Source organism: Pituophis catenifer, unplaced genomic scaffold, assembly GCF_029215685.1.
Source record: "Pituophis catenifer annectens isolate HBS135680 unplaced genomic scaffold, rPitCat1.0.hap2 SCAF_1, whole genome shotgun sequence".
In the NCBI taxonomy this organism is placed as follows: domain Eukaryota; kingdom Metazoa; phylum Chordata; class Lepidosauria; order Squamata; family Colubridae; genus Pituophis; species Pituophis catenifer.
Genome location: NW_027256881.1, coordinates 347009209 through 347019327, shown reverse-complemented (window position 1 = coordinate 347019327; position 10119 = coordinate 347009209). Strand labels below are relative to the sequence as shown.

Sequence of the window (10119 nt, the reverse complement as noted above, 5' to 3'; positions counted from 1 at the left end):
ACAGAAATTTGCAAGTCTTGCCATAAAATTGGAAAAAAGTTAACATCCTGAGATTCTTCCTCAAATTACATTACTGCCTTGTGCCACTATTCCCAAGTAGCCCTCATATGATCTGACCCAACTAGGGCATCAGCCAAAATCCATCTTGTGTGCAGGAGTCACTTTCACATAGGTCAACTAGACAGCTTCCCCATGACTCCATCTGCTCTGTGAATTACAAGAAGAGACACAAATATATTTTCCAATCTCTTGCATGAAGAGAAGCTGTTGCTAAGGGGATAGGACAATGGCTCTTCCCTGCAATTATCAGAAGAACAGATACATGCTTCATGTATCCCCTATGGATTTCTAGGCACAAAAATCTTCCAAGATAAAACCTGCTTTAAAAAATATCTCTGAGTTCTCCAAATGGGGGCAGAACGTATCACCTTAGCCTGCCTTGCAAAGAGCTCACTCCTGGGTTGGAAGAGACTCACATGCCTTTGTTTCCTCTATGGTCACAGCCTAAACACAGGTAAGAGGACGCATTGTTGCTATAAATTTGTCCTCGTGCCATCCAGGAGGCACAAGTGGTGTCTGATCTGCTAATGGTCCAGTGAGATTTCAGGAGAAATCTTCAAATCAGTTTCTGCATAAACCTTGATTTCTGTACTAGGAGGGAAGGAGACAAGACTGACAGTCATGCTACTGCTGTTGCTGATGCTTTTCTGGCTCCTGGCTCCAACTACAGCGAAGAGTCTGAAAACCATCTGTGTGTTCAGGGGTTATATCGACTTAAAGGAAAGTTACTATAGTCCTGGTGATCTCATTATTAGTGGGAATTTGCCCTTGGGAACCATTGTAACGTCTGTTCTCCCAGCCTTTGATACAATGAATTTTCCTATAGTTAGTCGGTAAGTTTCAACTGGAAGGGAAATATGCAGATAATTGTTTTCTTTGCTTTAAATTCAGGGAGTTTTTTCAGAAATACTTCTAGAGTCTGTACTGTCCTGGTGCAGTGCACATTTTGTGCTTTTCTCAATAAAATAGCAAGCTGTTGAAATATGCTGGAATTCTCAATCTCTTCATCAAGAAGATGATAAACAACAAAAATGAAGAGGGAAGCTGTGCTGGCCTAGTGAAGAAGTTGAATTGTAATATTAATCTGACCAGTAACTTCTGGTAGAAAATTCAAATAAAAGCTCAGCACTCTTCAAGTGTCCAGGATACAAAAATCCCTCTCAGTGTTGGAATCAGCATTGCTCATGAATAATGGCCTTCAGGAAACCTATGAGGTGACCCCCACTGTACTCCTGTGCTCAGCAATCTTTACCCCACCTGAAGAAGCTGCTCCAAGAGAGACTTGAAAGAATTACATTGAAATGGGAGCAGTTGTAAAGGATTTCAGCCACTGGAGCAAAGTGAATATGGCAGGGATGATAGAGAGTATAAAACAGTCCATGATATTGGTGGAAAGGCTTGTCTCCTTTCTCCCAAAGTCATCCAAGTTTAGCCAAGGGAAATCCTTTGAAAAAAACCCAAACCCAGTAAATTTGGGAGTTTCTGCCTTCAAATGTCCCCACAAACAGTGAAGGAAATTCTACAGCCATGCACAAGTTTTCCGGTAATGTTCTCCAATGTTTTTCTCACTACAGACTCATACCCAGTAACTACCAGCAGTTCCTTGCATTGATGTTTGCTGTCTCACAGGTCAATAAGGATTTTCTTCTGCTCCCCAACATCACCTTTGGCTTCCACATCTATGGCCATTTCCAGAGGGAGAGGTCTATTTCCTTAAACAGCCTCTCCATGCTCTCCTCACGAGGCCACGTGGTTCCAGGGTACAAATGTGACCTGAAGGACACTCTGTTCTCCATCATTGGTGGTCTCAGTGCCAAATCCTCGAGGCAGATGGCCTCCATCTTCAGCATCTTTAAGGTCCCACAGGTAAGGGAGCTCTCTTGGATATAGTATGGAGTAGACAAACTCTCAACTTTCCAGTCCACATCTATGTGAATGCTGAAACAATCAAAGCCAGTTCACTGTGTTTGGATGATCAGTGTTTGGTTTAATTCACTATACAAGGGAATCAGGAAAAGATGAGAATGCTCCATACAAAGTCGGCGCTGAGAGCAACCAACTCTCAGCACAATTTAAACAAGCTGCGCCGCCCACACACCACCCTCGTAATGTGTCTCAGCTGTTCGGAGTTTTCGGCAGCCGCTTCCTGCCAGGATATGGGATCATGACGCTCCTGAAGCTACAATGATGTTGATTCGTGGGCCACATATCCCCTCATCTCGCACCCGTTCTAGCATCACCAGTAGTCCATTAGTGCATCCACCACAACCGAAACCTAGCCACACGGTGCACATCCCCTCCTGGAATCATTGCAGGAGCGTTGTGTGTGTGAACGTTCTTGTGACAAGCCATGGCTGGGGTCGACACAAACATCAGAAGCATACTCAGAAGCGAAAGAGGTAGTTTTTTTCTGGGAGGGGGCATATAACAAAGATGTGACATCAAAATGTGTTGCTGGGAGATCTTCCTAAAAAGGGCAGGAGATTAAGCTTTCCACTCAAAATGAGTCAATCTGACTGCTGGGGCCACAAACCACACAATGGTGACCCCTAAAGTCAAATATCTAACTTTACATCGTTTTTGAAAAAAGAATCTCTTTTTCTCCAGCTCGGTGTTGGCTTTGAGGTTTCTCAGGGGGAGAGAAGAATGTACCCTTCCTTCATCCGGATGAATCCCAAGGAATCTCCTCAGTATGTGGGTTTAGTGCAGCTGCTCCTGTATTTCCAGTGGAACTGGGTTGGTCTTATGGCCCCTGAAGATGACAGGGGAGAACATTTCATTTCAATTCTGATGCCAATGCTCCAGGAGAAGGAGATCTGCCTGGCCTTCACTGAAAGGTTGAAATTAGATAATATTCGGATTATAATGAAAAAATTACTTCTCAATTTACAGACTTGGTCAAAAACTGAAGTGATTATTCTCTTTGGAGACTTCGATTGTAGTGTCAGTGTACAGACAATTTTGTCTGTCCGTGAAAAAGTGACCAAAACAACATTTCAGAATGTTTGGATCTTAACCTACCATTGGAAACTTAGTGCGAAGGAATCTCAAAACACTTTGCTATTTCTAAAGTCTTTCCATGGAGTCTTGCATTTCAGGGACCACACCGGGGATGTCTCAGAATTCAATCATTTTGTTCTGTCTTTAGACCCCTTGAGCCCACAAGGGGATGTATTTCTCCGTCCATGGTGGGAAAATGTCTTTCGCTGCAAGATTTACCAACAAGACAAGATCCTTCCAAAGGGGAAAAAACAATGTACAGGAAAGGAGAATCTGCAGAATCTGCCCAATTACACTTTTGAAACAAGCATGACAGGTGAAAGTTACAAGATCTACAATGCCATTTTTGCTGTGGCACACGCTTTACATGCAATGTATGGACCCAGAGTCCGATCAACCATGATGAGTCTTGGAAAGAGGATCTCCAATGTCCAGTCATGGCAGGTAATTTCTGTGGCTTCCTTAGAAAGGAAAACATATTCAAAGCAATTATTACAAATATATGAAATAAGAATAATGTTTTGTTGGAAGAGTTTGGGGGTGGGGGGAGAAGAGAAGTAAACCAAATGAGCTGTCCATAAGATCCATAGAAGAAAGACCTTCGTAAAGTCCTGAAAGGCTTCAATGGTTGCCAGAGTTTCAGGAGGTAACCGTGACAGGGAGTAGATGTCAGCTGAGACCAAAAGAACAATCTGGCTGTGTTTGAGAAAGAAGCTTCCAGAAGTCAGTAGAAGTCCTACTTGAGACAGTTGCATAACAACCTCCGTTTCCCTCAGCATATAACCCAAATACAACTTGTAGAAAGACACTCAATTCCTTTTACCCTTGGTTTATGTTTCTATCAGTTAACATCCTATTTGACCCCACCCAATTTGTCCAGTTTTACATTTATCGTACTGCTCAGGTTGTAGTGTGAATGCAGCAAATCTTGGTTCACCTGAGCACATAAAGCAGGACTCAAAATAGTCTTAATGGGTTGTTTGTCTCAAACACATCAGACTTTTCTGGATAGACATTGAACTTCTCTGAACAGTGAAGAGAAAAACCAGGGCAAGCCTTTCCTTTTCCTTGATGCCCATTTCATCAGACATTGTTCTTGCTCTGTTCAATTCTCAGACAGAGAAAATCAGAAGAATTGTACTCTGTTCTCATACAAATTATTTCATTGTTGCTAAAGTGAATTTATCGGTTACAAGATCCCAGGACAAAGTAAATATTTAAAACTACATGTAATCAAGTATTACAGGAGGAAAAGCATATACGACCTCATAGACGACCCTCATTCTGTCAAAGATCTTGGAGTACTCATCTCAAATGATCTAAGTGCCAGAGCTCACTGTAACAACATTGCCAAAAAAGCATTAAGAGTTGTTAATATAATCTTGCAAAGCTTCATTTCTGGTAATATTATACTGCAAACTAGGACATACAAAACCTTTGCTAGGCCAATTCTTCAATACAGCTCATCTGCCTGTATTTCAGACATTAATACAATTGAGCGAGTCCAGTGATATTTCACGAGAAGAGTACTCCACTCCTCTGTTCACAACAGAATACCTTATGCTACCAGGCTCGAAATCTTGGGATTAGACAATTTAGAACTACACCGCCTTCAGTCTGACCTAAATGTAATATACAAAATTATCTGCTACAATGTCTTACCTGTCAATGACTACTTCAGCTTCAACCACAATAATACATGAGCACACAATAGATACAAACTCAAGGTAAACCGCTCCAAACTCAATTGCAGAAAATATGACTTCAGAAACAGAGTGCTCAATGCCTGGAATGCAATACCTGATTCTGTGGTTACTTCCCCAAACCCCCAAAACTTTAACTTTAGATTTTCTACTGTTGACCTCACCCCATTCCCAAGACGTCTGTAAGTGGCGTACATAAGCATACCAACAAGCCTAATGTCCCTGTCCTAATATTCCTTTTTATTTAAACTTTTCATGTATCCAAATTATGTTTATACTTTTACCTGTTATCTTATATATGACTGACAAATAAATAAATTTAATTAATTAATTGATTAATTAATTAATAAATAAATTTAATTAATTAATTAATTATGATTAATTTTGGGATGTGGCACTAAAATCTTTCAGTGTACTTATTCTGATAAAGCTTGATTTGAAGAAACCATGATACAAAGGACCAAAGGAAAACCATTTGTAGTTTCAGAGTTAAATATTTGGTCTTACTGCAGATTCCTCAGTTCTCCACCAAGAGAACTCCTCTAGCTTTTCAGACATGAACTCATCTTCTCAAGATGGTCACCATGTTCTGATAGAAGCCATAACCATAGCTCTAGCCCAAATACTCCTATTTCTGAAGGTCTCCTTTCTTTCAGATTCTTCCCTATTTGAGGAATGTGCAATTCAACAACAGTGCTGGAGATGAAATTTCCTTCTCAGAAGATGGACTGGGATCTGCTTGTTATGACCTTCTCAATTGGGTTTTCCTCCCCAATCAATCGTTTCTCCCCAAGAAGGTTGGGCAAGTAAATCCTGAGGCTCCCCCAGGACAAGATTTCACCATTAAATCTGATGGAATCGTCTGGGGCACAAAGGTGAGCTGCAAGGAAATGTTGTAAATTCAAGGAAAGATTCATTCTCTTTTTGAGATGTACAACATCTTTCTAACTGGAAAAATAATCAATTGAGTCAGAAATCTTGTCAGTCATTTGGTGTAAAATCAGCTTTACATGTAACGCGTTTGATGCCTGATTTGTGTCATTCCACAAAGGGTTAGCCTTGGGAACAATGTTGCTTGAAATGCAGGATGCAATTACAGCAAGCAACAGTGACTTCCATGGACCACTGATGCTCAGTAGTATCCTCGTGGTTCTTTTTTTTAGAAATGCTGTAGTTCAGTCACAAGCCTTCCTCTACAGGCTGAGATCCCAGTTCCAATCTCCAACATCTGATGGTAGGTTGGGAGTGCCAATGGCCTGAATCCCCCAGCAGCTGTTCCTGGTTTTTGATAGATGGTGGCAATCTATTTCTTAAGAAGAGAATCTGAAAATAGGAATAAAAAAGGGAAATAGGAATGAGGGAAAGAATGAATGCAGCAAGTTCATTGCTTAAGTAATTTCAAATATTCCTCTTTCAGACCATCCCTTTTGCCAGATGTGGCATAAAGAGGTGCCATGCAGGAGAGAGGAGAAGAGTTCCAGAGGGCAAGCCAGTTTGCTGCTACCAGTGTGACCCTTGTCCAGAAGGGACATTTTCAAATCAGACAGGTAGAGCAGACTTCAAAAATAGAACCTCCAGGATCAAAGAAGACATTCATTAAATCTATTTTGTTTATTGTGATCATTTTCTGTTTTCAACATAACTTTTCAGTTGGTGGATCTAAATTGCCCTGGCCACAGAAATCACCTTTCCTAATCCTCAGCAGTTCCATGCAGGATAGTTTTAGGGCAGAATTTATGAATCTCCAACTTGCATTTCAACTCCTCCTCTAATATCTGATTGTGAAACCCAAATTCTAATCTTTTCCTGAGGAAGTGGGGTTTTCAGTCCAAGCTTTAATTCTTATTACTTAGGGCATACTTCATCCATCAATACTATCAACTTCCGAGGAAATAGACCTGCCAGAGAAAGAGGAGATTCATCTATCTGTGCCTCTTTGATAGAGTAGGAGTGATCAAATAAGTCTGAATGAACAGATTTGAAGCACAAAGCAGAGAGGTTAAGGCAGGGATCATGTACAGATAAACAAATAGCAACATTCCTGGATAACAGGTCTATCGATCTTCTTTGGGTTCCATTATAAAGTAAGGGAGAAAACAGGCAGCAATCCCAAACTGAAAGCCACATTACTCGTGGAATTTCATAATGAATGGAATTGAAGTAATCCTCGTCACTGGCTAATCTATCCTAGAATCATTATAAGTGCAGCATGATTTGCTTGAATGAATGAATTCTTAAACGAAGATTCTTGATTTCAGATGGAGCTCAATGTGAACCCTGCCCAGAAGACCAATATCCCAACAAGGACAAGGACCACTGCATTGCCAAGAAGATCCACTTCCTTGCCTATCAAGACACCCTGGGATACACTTTAACTTCTCTCGCTCTTTTTCTCTCTATGAGCACATCTGCAGTCCTGGTGATTTTCTATAAATATCATGACACACCAATTGTTAAAGCCAACAACAGAGAACTCACCTACATCCTCCTCATCTCCCTCCTGCTCTGCTTCCTCTGCTCCTTCCTCTTCATTGGTCAACCAGGGAAGGTCACCTGTCTCTTCCAACAATCTGCCTTTGCCATCCTCTTTTCCCTGGCAGTTTCCTCTGTGTTGGCAAAAACTGTCATGGTGGTTCTGGCCTTCATGGCCACCAAGCCTGGAAACAGGTCAAGGAAACTCTTTGGAAAACCACTGACCAACTCCATTGTCTTAGCCTGTCCTCTGGTCCAAACAATACTTTGTGCCACCTGGCTGACAACTTCTCCCCCATTTCCTAAATTGGATTTCCACTCCTTGTTTGGAGAGATCATCTTGGAATGTAAAGAAGGTTCAGCTTTAATGTTTTACATTGTCCTCTTCTATCTAGCTTTTTTGGCCTTCATCAGTTTCACAGTGGCATTTCTAGCTAGGAAATTGCCTGATAGTTTTAATGAAGCCAAGTTCATTACTTTTAGCATGCTGGTCTTTTGCAGTGTTTGGATCTCCTTCCTCCCCACCTACCTGAGCACCAAAGGAAAGTCCATGGTGGCTGTGGAGATCTTCTCCATTTTGGCCTCTGGAGCTGCTCTTTTGACTTGTATTTTTTCCCCCAAATGCTACATTATTTTGCTGAGGCCCGATCTCAATTGTAGAGAAAATATAGTAAGAAACAAGAATATCTAACCAAGGCAAGGAGTTGCCTCATTTATATTTCTCTTTCTGGCATGTTTAGAATATGATAAGATTTCTATAAATGATCACATGAAGGAGGAACTGGTCCATAAAAGAATTCCTTATCCTTGCTTACAATATTCCTCTGGTCAGTCTTTTGTTTTTCATGTTTTCAAAGTGTCCTTAGTGAGGTCCAGTGCCCTGTATGGAAGGAAACTTCTTGTTAAAGATGTGTTTATTATTTTGGATATTTCTAAATTTATATGGCAAAGGAAAAAACCAAGAATCTGATACAAACTACTGCAAAATGCTAAGGAAAAAGGGGGCTTGGGTTTTCCAGACTTGAAATTGTATTTTGAGGCATGTTGTCTGGCCTTGTTAAAAGAGTTGGTGAACCTCCAAAATAAGACGCTACTTGGAATAGGGGGGCACAAATTAAGTTTTGGATGGCACCATTACTTATGGTGTGATAAAGTTCAAGTTCATGTTGATTTTAATAATCACTTTGCTAGATGTGCCATACTTAGAGTTTGGAATAAATATAAAACAAGGTTCTATACAAAGTTGTCTCTTTGGGTGTCCTCTCAAGAAGCTTTTTTAAGAAAATAAATGGTGGCGAAGCCAGACCGCTAGATGTATGGTAAAATATTATCTTTCAACTCTGGTGAACCTACCTTAAAGTTGAGGGAAGAATTTGAATTAGAAGGGTATGTTTGCCATTGGTTTACATATCAAGAACTGAAAGACTGGAATACTGAATGTAGAAAGTTTTGATCTTGAATTTGGATGGCATGCCTACTTATTTTATGACAACAAAGTCGACAAAGTATTTAAAAGCCATATACTTAGAGACTCTTTGATGAGAGTTTGGAAGAAGCACCGATTCAAATGGGATTATAAAATACCGCTATGGTTGGATCTTGGTCATACTTTGTGGAATACAAATATAATGTCACTCGGGGGGGGGGGGGGTTATATAAAGAGGTTCTTTTTACAGATGCGGACAGATGGCAGCTGAAGACACTACAGACACTGTTGGCTGAAGGGATTAATTTAACTTGGCTACAATATAATCAAATGCAACTGAGATGGAAAGAGGACCAAAAAACTGGTATTATGTTGCATGAGGAAGAATTGGTTAGACATATAAAGGAGAAAGGTCCAATGCATATTAAAAGGCTTTATAATGTTTTGTTAGAAAGGGATTCAGAAACCGAATTAGTTAAAGATTGTATGATTAAGTGGGCACAAATTTTTGAAGAACCAGTGATGTTGGAAACATGGGAAAAAATTTGGGTTCAGAACGTTAAATTTACACAATCGCAGAATTTGAGGGAAAATTTCTATAAAATGTTTTATAGATGGCATTTAGACCCCAAAAAGTTGTCATGTATGTACCCTAATGTTCAGCCAAAATGTTGGAGATGTGAATGCTTGGATGCTACATATTATCATGTTTGGTGGACCTGTAGGAAAGTTAAGGCTTTTTGGATAAAAATTTGGTGGGTCATGCAGAATGTCTTGAAGAAAAAAATTCAATTCTCTCCACAATTGTTTTTATTGGGTATAGTTAAGGGTTTTACATTGGGTGAAACAAAATTGATATTGTATATGATAACAGCAGCAAGATTGTTGATAGGTAAATACTGGAAAAACGAAGCTTTGCCCACTATTGAGGAATGGACTTTGAAGATGGCCAGTTTTGCAGAGATGGCGAAGATTTCAGCATACTTAAAAGATTGTTCACAAGAGACTTATGAATGGGAATGGAAAAAGTGGATAGAATATGTTCAGAACAAATATCAAACTAGGAAGTATCAAATAGCTTTTATTTGAAAATAATGTATTAGAAATATTTTAATGTAATGAAGATAAAAAGAAAAATTATAAGGGGGAGGGAAGGGGTTCAAGTTTTATACAAGTTTTATACTAAGGGTATTTTTTTTACCTGATATGAGTATATTGTGTGGAAGTCCGGGGGGAGGGGAGGGTTAGGGAGGTTGGGAAGTTTGGGGTGGATGGTGGGGGGGGGGGGAAAGGGGGTGAAAATGTAATTGTAAAACTTTTGCAATAAAAAAAAAAAGAACTGAAAGAATAGCCTAAATCAAATAAAAAGAGTTGTGGGTTTGATTTTGCTAAAGAATGAATTGGAAATATTACTGTGTGGTAGTGATGAACATATTATTGCTAAGATTTATAAAATGT

At 39.9% G+C, this 10119-nt stretch overlaps 1 protein-coding gene across 1 annotated transcript; it reads left to right on the top strand.

Annotated features, from left to right (window-relative positions):
• Nucleotides 1–1788: 1788 nt before the first annotated feature.
• Nucleotides 1789–7926, top strand: LOC139312350 (vomeronasal type-2 receptor 26-like). The gene is made up of 4 exons (XM_070937068.1): nucleotides 1789–1926; nucleotides 2668–2796; nucleotides 6250–6310; nucleotides 7022–7926. Exons 1-4 carry the CDS (start codon nucleotides 1789–1791, stop codon nucleotides 7924–7926), a joined length of 1233 nt encoding a protein of 410 aa, XP_070793169.1.
• The last annotated feature ends 2193 nt before the right edge of the window (nucleotides 7927–10119 follow it).

Coding starts and splice junctions, on each gene's coding strand:
- LOC139312350 (XM_070937068.1), top strand. CDS start 1,789: ATGCTCTCCTCACGAGGCCACGTGGTTCCAGGGTACAAATGTGACCTG. Junction 1,927..2,667: donor GCATCTTTAAGGTCCCACAG/GTAAGGGAGCTC, acceptor CTTTTTCTCCAG/CTCGGTGTTGGCTTTGAGGT. Junction 6,311..7,021: donor GACATTTTCAAATCAGACAG/GTAGAGCAGACT, acceptor TCTTGATTTCAG/ATGGAGCTCAATGTGAACCC.